At 36.1% G+C, this 13990-nt stretch overlaps 1 protein-coding gene across 1 annotated transcript in view; it reads left to right on the top strand.

The window, feature by feature from the left end:
- Positions 1 to 13703, top strand: part of SLC17A6 (solute carrier family 17 member 6) — a 38765-nt gene extending 25062 nt beyond the window's left edge. Inside the window, exons 7-12 of the mRNA XM_024559033.4 lie at positions 2143 to 2285; positions 6817 to 6966; positions 9780 to 9912; positions 10305 to 10415; positions 10909 to 11036; positions 11686 to 13703. Coding sequence (XP_024414801.1) covers positions 2143 to 2285; positions 6817 to 6966; positions 9780 to 9912; positions 10305 to 10415; positions 10909 to 11036; positions 11686 to 12021 — 1001 coding nt within the window. The 3' untranslated portion in view covers positions 12022 to 13703. The remainder of the gene's footprint in view (positions 1 to 2142; positions 2286 to 6816; positions 6967 to 9779; positions 9913 to 10304; positions 10416 to 10908; positions 11037 to 11685) is intronic.
- Positions 13704 to 13990: the final 287 nt, after the last annotated feature.

Below are 13990 nucleotides of genomic sequence, written 5' to 3'. Positions count from 1 at the left end.
CATGAGATTCTGAAAGATTAATGAAGTCATGTGGTCAAACAGAACAGTTATCTGGCTGTTTCCAAATTTGCCACGATCCATGTCCATTTTGAAACGTTCTCCCCAGAGCAAATACTTATGTTTGTAGAATGTTATTAAATACACTCTACAGGAGGGATGCTGGGCCTGGCTCAAAGGCCCTGTGGGGCTTTTGGATGTAGGAATGCTCTAAATTGAAGCCGTACATGCATTTGTACATATTTTTTTTCTGGGGAGGTATTTTTTTTATCAGATTTTAATCCATATCTTTCATTAGACTTTCAGAGGTTCATAATTCAAAAAATTTAAACCATTTATATATCAGGTTTATGGTACAAGTTGAGGTAGCCATCCATTAAATGCTCCGTTTTGTGCCTTAGTCCGTCACTTAACTGAAGACATGATATGGCTTCAAAGTAAGGATACTAATTTCCATGAAGTATTTTAAAAAACCAGTCTCATTATTTCAAGTTATAATTTATTTAATGCCATTGAATAGACACAGTTTAAATATTAGGTAATCTGAAAATATCATATCATAGTACTTGCTTACTTGCTGTGTATAATGAAAATTGAGTCTTTGGGCCACACATTTAATATTGATAGTTTAAAACTTAGTAAGATAAAACCTGCACAGTGACTAAAGTTTTAAAAACATAATTCATACAGGGTGGTGCAAAAGTGGGTATATAGTTGCTCATATTGAAAATAATACAATAATGAATGAATAATAACAGGAGAATAAACTGTGTTTCGTGTACTTATAGCTACAAACCTGCTCTTGCTGCACCCTGTAAAAAACAATTAGCTGAGTATCTGGCACTTCTGATGCATTCAGAGAGTGGCTGTGATAATTACATCTGAATTGTAAGAGCCCTCATTTATTGAGTTCTTATTTTGAGCTCCCCCACTGTGGTAGTTGCTTTTTGCATTATCTCCTCTAACTTTTCTTTGCCACGTGCCATAAAAAATGAATTTTTATCTCATTTTATAGTGGAGGTTTAGAGAGATTCAGTTCCTGATCAGATGGTGTAGCTAATGGTTGACACAGCCAGGATCTGAATCTGGGAGAGCCATATTCCATAATTTCTGCACTATATGGGATTTCCACTATCTGACCCCAAATTGGGTGTGCTGTCACGTTCAGTAATTAACAGAAGCATGGCACATCGGCAGCTATGGTATTAAGGAGCACTTCTTAGAGACTGAGCAAGCAAAAACATGTATTGTGAAGGCCAGGGACATTCAGATTGTTACTCAAGGGAGAAAGAACAGTATGAGGCAAAAATGAAATGGCCAGCTGCTGAGAAATGAGAATAAATCCCGTGAAATTCTTTCTATTATTAATGCTTCCAGATTTATATTGCACAATAAAGGCATTTTTTAATGGTGAGTGCTAAATAAAGAAGGGGGTGGAAAGAATTTACAAACCATTTACTTTTCTGAAATTTATAACTTTCATGTGCCCCCCAAATGATCCATAGGCAGCAGCATGTACTGAAAATAATATGGTCAGCAGTCACATAAAGTGGGAAATGTTACTACGTGAATTATAGAAGCCCATTTTTTAATGTCCACTCGTCTCTCAGGCTACAATTATTTTCTTGGTTTTATTTAATAGTCTGTTTACTAGATCTGGAAGTGCTATCAGGAGAGGTAAATGACCGTTTCTTTTCTGTGGAAACACAAGCCACTCTCATATGTTCAAGATAGGCCAGTAACTCCTCCTCATAAAATCCTTTGAGGATAGAAATTTTGTCTTGTTCACCATATTTTTCTCACTTAGCAGAGTGCCGGGAAAAGTAACTGCTCAGTCAGTATTTGATGGATATACGAACATGTTCCAAACCACACCGTTCGATCATTATTTATTGTGTGTATATCAGCATGATTTCAAAAAAAAGAGAGACAGATACAGGATAAGCTTTCAGAAAGACTGAAGTATGGTGACAAAAGACAAGAAGAGATAGCTGAAGTCAGCTGTAGAAACATAAACTCAAATTGACATTCTGTAGTGTGTGTTTGTCACAAGATATGTGTAGTCTTATTCCGGCAAATGACTGTTAAGTGGAAGCATTTACAGTGGTTTTCTTTGACTTCCTCCTTTTGAACTCTTGCTTACAGGAAGCTTTGGGATGATCTGGTACATGTTTTGGCTTTTGGTGTCTTATGAGAGTCCTGCAAAGCATCCTACTATTACAGATGAAGAACGTAGGTACATAGAAGAAAGCATTGGAGAGAGTGCAAATCTTTTAGGTGCAATGGAAGTAAGAATTTTCTTATGGTGTATATTTCTATTCTTATTCTCCATCTCATCTCCCTCCAACCAGCCCAATTATTTTATATGTCCCTATTCAATGAAACTAACTTGGTATCCATCATTTTTTTTGGACTTCATCTATATTCCCTGACTTACTTAGGAATTTTTGCTACTTCTTCTATCTATAATTCTTTTCTTTATCTTTGTTAAGGATCTTCAGACTTGCCCTGTGTTATCGCTATGACTGTAAACATAAATGAGTTTGAAAAACAGTTCAAGTATGGTCCATAATTTAAACAAATTCAACCAATAGTTAATTTTAGATTGTAGGAAATGCCAAATCACCAAATCTCCTAACACGGTCATGGAAAAGACCATTTTTTGTTCATTAAATAGTCTAAACGTAGGTTTTGTATATGTGTACTTATATATGGTTTAGTAAATACTAAAGCATTAGAATGCCACAAATAGATAATGTGAATAATATTCTTAATATAATATAATCCTTTTTTGATGAAATGTTACCATTCTCAGGATTATTATTATGAAGATCAAGTATTATAAAAATAATGTTGTAAAGCCTTTCTTCCAATCACAATTTGTTTTTTGGGTCAGGATATGCCTATCAAAAGTGAAATGCAGTGTTATGTCACTAACACCAATATTTTAGGCCATGTTACATTAATATATCATGAATAGTAAGTAGTAAATAGCCATATTATACTATTTAAAAACTGGTACATAAAAGAAATGTATTTAGACAGGTGCAGAAATTCAACACTTAATCAGTGACTCAATTTCCTTATGCTAAGTGTTGAAGGGGAGCGTGCCTGGCTGCAGAACCAGTGCCCCTCCTATGTGTCTCCTCTCACTTTTTAAGGCCCCTCCCCACACTCTAGTTGTATTTTATTCCAGCTCTGCTTCTCTACTTCATTTGTTAGAGAAGGCCTGTCTTTGACATCTCATTGTAGGTACAAAGGTCTGTCACTCGTTGTTGCTATGGATATGTATCTTGACCTTTCATGAATGAGAAAAATTCCATCCTGGGTGTTATTCAGAAGTTAAACTTCAGTGCTTCAAAATAATCCTTACATTACAGTTGTTCGTGAGCCAAATAGACTGGCATTAGGATTTTCCCCGTCCGATTTTCTTCTGTAAATGGATGGATAATTTCTTCCTAATGGTGGCTACTCAAAAGACACGTGGTGATAGGGGGTGGGCCGGGGGCTGGCCCTGTGCTCTGGTCCCGCCAGCCATTCTTGCTACAAGCAGACGTGAAATATAGGCTGATCAGAGTGAGTTCAGGCTCAGTTTCAATTTCTAGTCAAAAACAACCGGATTAGCCTATAACTTCAAGGTCAATGTGATTCTTTTATTTACCAGTTCTTGAGAGAATGTGTGTCTACATCAGGCATACATTTTTTAAAACAATCAGAGATTTAGTCTAAGTGAAATGTCAAGTTCTGAAATGACCCCCAACAGAGCATAGATAATCTTAAAATCCTCATTTTCTATAACTTACTGCTTTTTAAACATGATACTTTATATCTTGTGAATATTTTATACTTGTAGCTTCAAAGTAAATTTTTCAAAATGAGATCAGGTAGGAGTAGAACTTATACTCTATTTTGCACTTTTTATTGTGAATAAATTTAATATAGAAGGACAGTAACAGGAACATCCACGTGTCCACTGCAGAGACGCAACAGTTGTTAACATCTGGCCTTATTATTTCACATGCTTTTTTGCTGAATAATTTTAAAGTAAATGAGATATCATAAAACTTTATCCACCAATACCTCACAAGTATCTCTAGTAAAATAAAAATATTCTTGGCAATCTAAGTACTGCTGTCAAGCCTCATACAATTAAAAATAATTCCGTATATTATTTGATACCTAGACGTTCAAATTGCTAATATCCAGTCCAAATTCTAGTACTTAGTCTGTAGTCATATGCCTTTGGTAACTATTTGTTTAGGAGTCTGGGTCCAATTCAAGATCATACATGCTGCAGCTGACTATAATGTCTCTCTTTTTTTAAAGGTTTTATTTATTTATTTTTAGAGAGAGAGAAAGGGAGGGAGAGAAACATCAGTGTGTGGTTGCCTCTCACATGGCCCCCAGTGGGGACCTGGCCCACAACCCAGGCGTGTGCCCTGAGTGGGAATGGAACTGGTGACCTTTTGGTTTGCAGCCTGAGCTCAACCCACTGAGCTACACCAGCCGGGGCTATAATGTCTCTTTTTTTAAAAAAAATAAATATGATATACATACAGAAAAATGCACAAAATCATAAACAAACAGCGTGCTGAAGTTTTACACACTAGCTGCACCTGGGAATCGAACAGCCAGCCCAGTCAGCAGAATGTTATCAGAATACCACAAACCCTGCCACAGCCTCCACCCACTTTGTAAGGTGTAAAACTAGATGCTTTTCTCTTATATTTGAGGAAGTGCTTTGCAACCTGAGGAATAAAGTTCTTAGTGGAGATAATCCCTGTTAAATAGAAGAAATACCACACCAGCAGGAAAAAGTTATTTACTTCTAATAATATTCTAAGTCTATTTGTTATACAAATATCCATCATCCAGACATTCCTTGTTTGGCTATTTTCATTATCAGTGAATAAATAGGTCCATCTGGCACCATTTTCCCAGAGCATGTTGAATTTAAGAAAAAAACTCTGTACTTTTTAAGCCCATCTATGATGCTGTCACTTGAAATTTCTATCCAAAACCATAGAACTCATTACATATTATTAGGACAGGCTTTTGTGTCATTTTGTTTTTTCAATCATATCTATATATGTGTGTGTGTATATATATGTATGCATACACACACACATATATACTTGTGATCACCACAGCATAAGTTTCTACTGAATTGCTTATAAAGTGATCTGCAAAAGGATTAATTAGAGTCACAATCAATAATAGCAATGCTGAGGTTCTATATCCAAGGATAATTACTAAACCTGTATAAAAAATGTTTGCCTCCTCTTTTTAATTTTTATTAAATGTATGGGGTGATATTGGCTAATAAAATTATATAGGTTTCAAGTGTACAGTGCTAAAATACGTCATCTGTATATTGCACTGTTTACCTCGCAAAGTCAGGTCTCCTTTCTTCTCCACCCACTTGACTCCCTGTGCCCTTTTCTACCACTCCCCACCCTCCCTTCTCTCTGCTAACCACCATACTATTGTCTGTGTGGGCGGGGTCGTTTCTGTTTCTTTGTGTGTCTTGTTTGTTCACTTGTTACTTTCAGTTCTATATCCACCATATGAGTGCCTTCTCTTTTACTAATTTGGTCCCAAGCCAGCATTAAACAAGATTATTTTAGGTTATTGTTTCTTCACCAAACAGTATCTTGGTGTTCAAAATAAAGTAAGGGAAAAAGTGTTTCAAAACTTGAGAAATACTTTAAGGTGTAAAAATTAGTCTTCAAATACTTGTTTTATATTTGGGCATATACACGATTTGAAGTATACTGGATGTTTTTTTAATAGGTGTTATAAGCAAAGCTAATCATATTTAGGTTGTTCATTTTGAATGTCTTGAATATCATAAATAACTACAGTCATGCGCCTGTTAATGACTGGTTACACTTAGAGAAATTAGGAATTCGGGGATTTAGCCGCGGTGCGAACACCGTAGAGTGCACTTACACAAACCCAGGTGGCATATAGCCCACTACTGTAATTGTTTGTGCTATACTTTCGTATGACTGGCAACGCAGCAGGCCTGATACACCAGCAGCACTGCAAACATGTGAGTAATGTGTTCACCTACCGTGACTCTAGGCGATAGGAATTATTTTAGCTTCATTGTAATCTTATCAGACCACCATCATATCTGTGGTACATCATTGGCCAAAGTGGTGCCATGCAATGCACGACTATGGTTACGATGTGCCTATCGTGTGCCTGTGGTGCGCCGGGTGGCCAGATGCTTTAACCAGATGTAAGCCACGTGACTTTTACAGAGCCTGGCGCTCCAGCGTCACAGAACTTACACTGACATCCATTCGCTATCAGGGGTGTTGGTAGATACGAAGTGCAATCATTGTCTTTGGAGAAGGTCTTGATTATTGCACTCTTCATTTCTCTTATTTTTATTTCCCTAAGAATGTTGAATTTTCAACATTTTAGATGAAATATTGGGGAGACCAACAAGGTCACTGATTTGTCAGTGAGTTTTAGCGGATACATGGTCTATCGCTGCCCCGTCCCCCCAAATCTTGGGAACCGAGATCTCTGCTTTTGGAATTAGTTTTGTATAAATATGGAATCTTGTATATTCCCAGCACTGAAACAATTTAATCAGAATGAGAGGATGTTACCTTTTTTTCTCTACTAATGATTATTCATACAGCTAAGGCTAATTGGAATGTTGCAATTAACAAGCCACTGCTTCTTGCCTACCTCCTACGCATGCCCCAACGCACCCATCCTGAAAACACAAAGCACCTCTCATTCCTACTAAGTTAGAATGTATTTTAAATGGTCCGAACGGCTCTCTCTTTGGGATTTCAGAAATTCAAGACTCCATGGAGGAAATTTTTTACATCTATGCCAGTCTATGCAATAATTGTCGCAAACTTCTGCAGAAGCTGGACTTTTTACTTATTGCTTATTAGTCAGCCAGCATATTTTGAGGAAGTCTTTGGATTTGAAATCAGCAAGGTATGTAAAAATTATTTTTAACTAGTGTACAATTTTTGTATTTAAGTGAATATTAAGTTCCTTTGCCAAGATTTTATCTTCTAAGTTCTGTGAGGTATTTATTTATTCAGTCAACGAATACCTTCTGGGAAACAAAGACTAAGGAAGGTATTTGTCAGCTGCCTTCAAATATCTGCTAGAAACTGCTTTTGTTGTGGGAAATGCAGACAAAAGAGACTGGGTCTCTGCTTTCATAGAGCTTATATCTCTGTTGGGGTGGGCATCAGTGTTGCCTTTTGTCTGCAATTAACATAACTTCTTTTAAATGTCAGGTTAGAGAAAATGTAACAGTGGATGAAAAAGTATTTTATTAAGGCGGAATTGTAACTACCAATCTAACTCTTCTCCAGTGCTCTCAGAAACCTGTCTGGCTAAAAGATTTGAAGATAGAAAAAATATCTGAAAACATTCTTGTATGTTGTTTATTTAGTTTATTCATTAAACAATCATTTGTTGAACATGATATACGAAGTTTTGTGTTAGATTCAGAAATAAGATAAGAATGTGTTTCCTGCCCTCAAGGGTGCACAGCTTGGTGGTGTGGACCAAAAAATAAGTAAGTAACAGTTATAGCACAGTATGCTAACAGCTACAGACGTGTATTCATCGCCATGGACATATAATCACTTTTGAGATTTTCTATAAGGATAAAATAAACGTAATAACACCACTTTATATTTATATAGGGTTTGAGATTTACAAGGCCGTCATATTCATGAACAACCTGGTGTGGCTGAACAGGGAGGGGATAACTATCCCCATTTCTCTTGAACTGATGTAGAAACTAGAAATGGTTTTTAAATTGCCTGAAGCCAAGCTGGTGTAATAAACGACAGAGTCAAGTTTAAGCCCCGATCCTTTGGTTTGTTTCAGTTCCCTCTACTATGCCATTTGAATTCAGGTAAACCATAATTTAAGCATTTAGCAAGTATTTGTTAAATCCCATCTCTGTGCCAAGCCCTTTGCTGAGTCCCAAATGCACTTGTCTGTGCTGGCAATGGACTTGCCATTCCTCTTCATGTCATTACATAAGTCCAGCTGGGCTCACTATTCATGTTATGTCTCTCCTTGAAACACTATCTGAGGCCTGGAACTGAAGGAAGCCTGAGTTTAGGAGTAGCTATTCTAAGAGCTCTTTTGTAAACCCTGTTTCTAAGGAAACTGTTTCCTCCATTGCCGAGAAGAATGGCTGCGTTAGACAGGGCTCTTGTCTCTGGAGCTGATCAAACATTGCAGGGTAGCCTTTGGGAGCTCTGAGAGGTGTTACACTTCTCAACAAAGGCTGCTGGAGGTGCGAGTTCATTTTCATAATCTAGGACAGATGTGACACTGAGAGGCTATTGACAAAGTCCCGTCTCCTGGGCGGGAGTGAAGGGACCAACCGGTGCTAATGAAACTGCAGGGTCGCTCTGGCCCCGTAGCTCCAAGTCGTTGAAAATGCTTGAATAAACACAATGATATTTTACAAAACTAAATATAATAACTGGACGGGTTGATTTGATTCACTTATTGTGTTTTTAACTAAAATTGTAAATAAATTCCACGCACACAGATTGGCTTGAAGATTTTGATTATACTGGTAAAAAAATAAAATTCTCTTGACTTACCTGAAAAACATGTAAAGGAGGTAAAGAAGAAAATACGCCATGGGCTTTGGACCTAGGCTGACATGGTTTAGAAACAAAACTCTACAATAAAATATAATAATAATAATAATAATATAAAACACTTCCATCTAAAGTAAAAGAGAATTGAATAGTTTGGGGATCTAACCTAGTTTAGAGTCATTCACTATGTCAATTAATCATCAACACAACTCAAGTCCACAGCTGTGACACCACACTATACACCATTGTAAAATAAAGCCCGATCTTTTTCTGGAAGCTTCAATAATCTAATTTGAAAAACATGTTCACATCAAATAATAAACTTACCTGTACTTATTGTTCACCAGGAACTGCAATTAAATTATACCTAGTAAAAAAAAAAAAAAACCTTTCCTTACATGTTTATATTGAATATTCAAAATTTACTAAGTCCATGTACATAGTAATACACAATTAAAATGCATTTTACTTATATTTTCTGCCTCCATAATGCTTAGAGAATAGTGCCTTGCATATAAATGTTGGTCCAAAAATGTGTGTTGAATTGACGTTGGTGGGTTAGATTTTAGATTGCATAGAAACTGTGTTTCATTGTATGGCAACATTGATATTTGACATGAATATGCCTAAAAAATTGATCTACATTTTCTAGGTTCTTAATTTGGAGAAACTGAATATAAAACTCATAAGAGATGTTTATTTAAAATGCAATTTAGGTTGTTAGCCTTAAAATACAGCCTCCTTAAGGTTTTATCTAATATATTTCCCCTCCGACTCTGTTTCCATCTCTCTATTCTACTCACCCTTCTTCCTAATGATAAATTTTTGCAAACATATTTGAGAGTATAAAATGGGCACATAAATGGGAATCAGTCTTTAATAAGACTCAGGATAGTTTATTCATAAACTGAAAATTTACTGACTCATAGAATAGAAAAAACAGTATTCTCTTCTAGAATATGAAAAAAGGGATCAAAGTAAAGTTCTTAGCTTTTCTCGCTCATTGTGTGGAAGTTATTACTTATTCTAGGAAATAAGTGGTCACGTGGAGACAATAGTTTTCCTGCCTTTGTCCAAGGGTATCCGCTGGGTCCAGAAAACCAGGTTCATTAAATTGCCCACGTTACTTGTGATCGTGTATATTTCTCCCCTCTTGTTTTTCTTCAGGTCGGTATGCTGTCTGCAGTGCCACACTTAGTGATGACAATTATTGTGCCTATTGGCGGGCAGATTGCAGACTTTCTAAGAAGCAAGCAAATTCTCTCAACTACCACAGTAAGAAAGATCATGAATTGTGGGGGTAAGTATATAAGTGATGTTTGGAACATGTTTGGAGTTCATGAAGTTCTGATTCACATAAGTAGCTTTTTCTATACATCTCAAATATGCAGATAAATGTGTCTGCATTGTTCTTTTGGAATCATTTTCCCATTTTTAGGTTTTCCTAATTCCTAGATTTAAATAACTACATAGCTAACTTAACCCTTCTCACCATTGAAACTTAAGGTGTTTTTGGTATTTGTATTAAAACACCAGCAAGGTTTCAGTAATCTTTTTGTATAAATTATTACTGTTATGATTATTTTTGAGATGGACGAACAGAAGTGGTTTGCTAGGGCATTTTTAGCAGTTTTGGCTCATTGGGAAACTCACACAAATTTCTGACATGTTTTCACGTGTTTGTTTCTGAAGGTTTTGGCATGGAAGCAACACTGCTTCTGGTCGTCGGCTATTCTCACACCAGAGGGGTAGCGATCTCGTTCTTGGTACTTGCTGTGGGATTCAGCGGATTTGCTATATCTGGTAATACACATTTTTAAAATTTGCGCTTGTGGCATCTGATTGTGGCTGGTGATGATAAGCTGGTCTATCTATATATCTCCAGACATTCTACTTTCCACTTTAAATACATCGACTGTTGAGAAAGTTCAGTCAACACATTTCTGCTAGAAATTAAATAAAAATAATAAAACATTTAGAGTCCATTCTTTAGATTTGTTACTCCTCACTTTCTCACTGTTTACCCTTTTTATTTATTTACTTATTTATTTTGGTTGAGAGAACATATCTCCTTCCTTTTATGGAGTTAGCATCACATACTAAGTATTAGAAAAGAAATTATACCTCATTATATTCTTATTATATCCCTGAGCTAAATTATAAAAAAGTAGTTATTAAGCACTTGCTGTGTACCTAGTATCTTTGAAAGAGCGTGGCGAGTGTGGAAGAAAATACTCTGTGAGCATATCTACGAGGCTTGGGATTCTCTGAGTCAAAGGGTATGCGTGTGTTTCAGGTTTCAACGTTAACCACCTGGATATTGCTCCCAGATATGCCAGCATCTTGATGGGCATTTCGAATGGTGTGGGCACATTGTCAGGGATGGTGTGCCCTATCATTGTTGGTGCAATGACGAAGAATAAGGTAAGAGGGAACAAAATAGATGTTCAGTTGTAGGAGGTTCTCTCTTACGGTTGGGGAAAGGGTTAGTATACTCTCTTTGGCATTTCTTTTCTGATCCACTCACCATACTTCTGAGGAGGGTAGAAGGTTGAGGCTCAGAGGAAAATATCTAAGAACTCTGAGTGAGTGTCTTTTCCCAACCAATAAGCAACATGCTCCTCCACACCTTTTAATATTTCTGATATCCCTGATGTAGATAAAAGTAAACAAAACCTTTTCCTCCCAGCTTATTAGAATAGGCCAGCAGAAATCTTCTGAGCTGTATTTACAAACCTCAATTCAGACAGCTCTGCAGTTAGCAGTGGAAGAATATAATAATCAGCTATTTGTCCTTATACATACAGCTTCAAAATTATGGGTTAGTAGAAGAAAACAAATAAAGAGAGTGGGAGAAAAATATTAAGTTAATCAATTATAAATATTTTTGGCATTAGCAGACCATAAATATATTTGGAGTTTTATTTTGGAAGATTAGATTTTAAATTTTTAAGATGATAAAAGTTATATGTTAGAGAAAGTTTCTGTCACAGGATTTGCTTCAGAGAATCAGAATAGGGGTTTCCTCCAAGACTCGGGTTGTTTGTCTCACACGCTGCTTTTGTCACTGCAGTCCCGTGAGGAGTGGCAGTATGTCTTCCTGATCGCTGCCCTCGTCCATTATGGCGGAGTTATATTTTATGCAATATTTGCCTCAGGAGAGAAGCAACCCTGGGCAGACCCTGAGGAAACAAGTGAAGAAAAATGTGGATTTATCCATGAAGATGAACTTGATGAAGAAACAGGGGACATTACTCAAAATTATATAAATTATGGTACCGCCAAGTCTTATGGTGCCACCACACAGGCCAATGGAGGTTGGCCCAATAGCTGGGAAAAGAAAGAGGAATTTGTACAAGAAGAAGGACAAGACTCATACACCTATAACAACCGAGATGATTACTCATAACAAAGCTAATTGCTGGATTTATTTTTAGTGTTTGTGATTAACTTAATTGTGATTGCACAAAAATTTTAAAAATATGTGGTGTAAACAAGTAAACATATCAACCAGGCAAGTCTTGCTGTAAAAATGAAATAAAAGCAAACTCATGATGTTACCATCAAGTGCAATCTGTAGAAGTTGTGAAATCCCATCATTTCCATTCAGGTCATCTATTCTTGCGTTTGTGATTTACAGGGTGACTGATCAAAAACTGTAGAGGCAAATAGTTTTTCATCGGATTCATATGAGCTAAAACTCATCACCATTTACTAAAGCACAACTAAAACAGTTGGCACATTTCATCCTACACAGGTTAGGAAGCCAAAGCTACTTGATCGCGTAAAATGCACTTATGTATTTGTTACACTGTATTGCAAGATCTCATGCAGAAGTCCTGTTCCAACAAAAATGCAATGTTGTCATGTTGCCCGCATCCGATACTGACAACGTTTATTGAGTGTAAATCATGAAGTTGGGATATCTCAATTAGAGAAGAATATTGTGGGCTAGCAACTAGCAAGGTGTCCTAAATAATTATTGTTATTACACAATGGGGAATGTTTTGTTGGTTATCGAAGGGAATGTGTTGCAGTGTTTACACGAAATGTTTGGGCACAGACACGTAGCTGTGAAAGAGAACTTGTAAAGTGTGGGGTATGCTTCACGTTCTTCCATTCATTTACCTAACAGTATAAGACACTTCACATTTTAATAAATCTGACTTTTCATGTAGCATATCACATAACTTTTTTGCAAAAAATACTAAGAAAAGACTTCAATGTATTTTTCTTACAACTTTGTACAGGTTGTAACTTGCATTAGAAAATAAAAAGATGCATACACCATAAAGAATCTACTAAGAAATTGCTATGGAAATAGAGCCCTGAAAACGCAATATTAAACAACAAAAGAAATAGAAAATGGTTTAGATATTCTTCTTCCTTAATAATTAAATACTATATAAAACTTGTGCCACAGAGCTATATATAATATAAAAAGATAAATTTAATAGAGAGATTATAAGTAGATAATTTTATTACTTAAAGTCCCGTTTCAAATATATTTGTCTTCTATAGGACAATAAATTATATTTAAATTATATCTCTATATATCTGTATATCTTATACATATCCATACACAGAAACATAATAAACAATCTTCACAAAAATACCAAAAATAGCATACACCTATTGTTGGGGTAGGGAACTGCAATTTCTACTTTCATAGAGTCATAGAATTTTAGACGGGGCAGAGGCATTTTGCTTGTCACTTACTAATGCTCAACAGGAGTTGCAACATTTGTGTACCAAGCAATAAGTGCAATGCATACAATTTCCTGTCTGTATATTATCTTTATTTTGCTTGTGGTAGCTTTTCAGGTGGTAGGAATGATTTTTTTCTTTAAAAAAAGATTTAACATCAGACCTCTTTTTAATGTTCTAAAATGATAATAATGCATTTCCCAATTCAACTCAAAGTCCTCTTGGTGTATTGAATTGTCTCTTCTGGATATTTGGCCTGTCCGATGTGCTGTGCTAGTGACTGCAGGCCCTGCTACTGCGAACATGAAACATACAGTTTGTTTGAAAATGCGGACCATTCCTGACCTTGAGAAAATAAAAATATCTTCTGCTTTGTGTCTCCAAGTGATGTAGTGTGATCATAGCTTTTGTCGTGTTGAATGAAAAAAATGTGGATTATCATTTTTGTTGCTGCAAAAAAGTGTTAATAAAATGCTCTATTTATCCTTTTGTAAAAAAACCCAAACAAAACAGTACCTTAATTTGGGTTTATGGTACGTAGATGGTAGCTTTAATGTGAATTTAAGATGGGTATGATCCAAAGAAGCCCAATTGAGGCTCAAGAATGACATTTTTTTTAGCCACCCGAGATTTACTAGAAGAACATGGCGTTCTTCAGATTGTGTGGGATA

This window comes from Desmodus rotundus, chromosome 5, assembly GCF_022682495.2.
Source record: "Desmodus rotundus isolate HL8 chromosome 5, HLdesRot8A.1, whole genome shotgun sequence".
Classification (NCBI taxonomy): domain Eukaryota; kingdom Metazoa; phylum Chordata; class Mammalia; order Chiroptera; family Phyllostomidae; genus Desmodus; species Desmodus rotundus.
The sequence above is the reverse complement of the archived record's forward strand: the minus strand, read 5'-3'. Positions and strand labels throughout refer to the sequence as shown.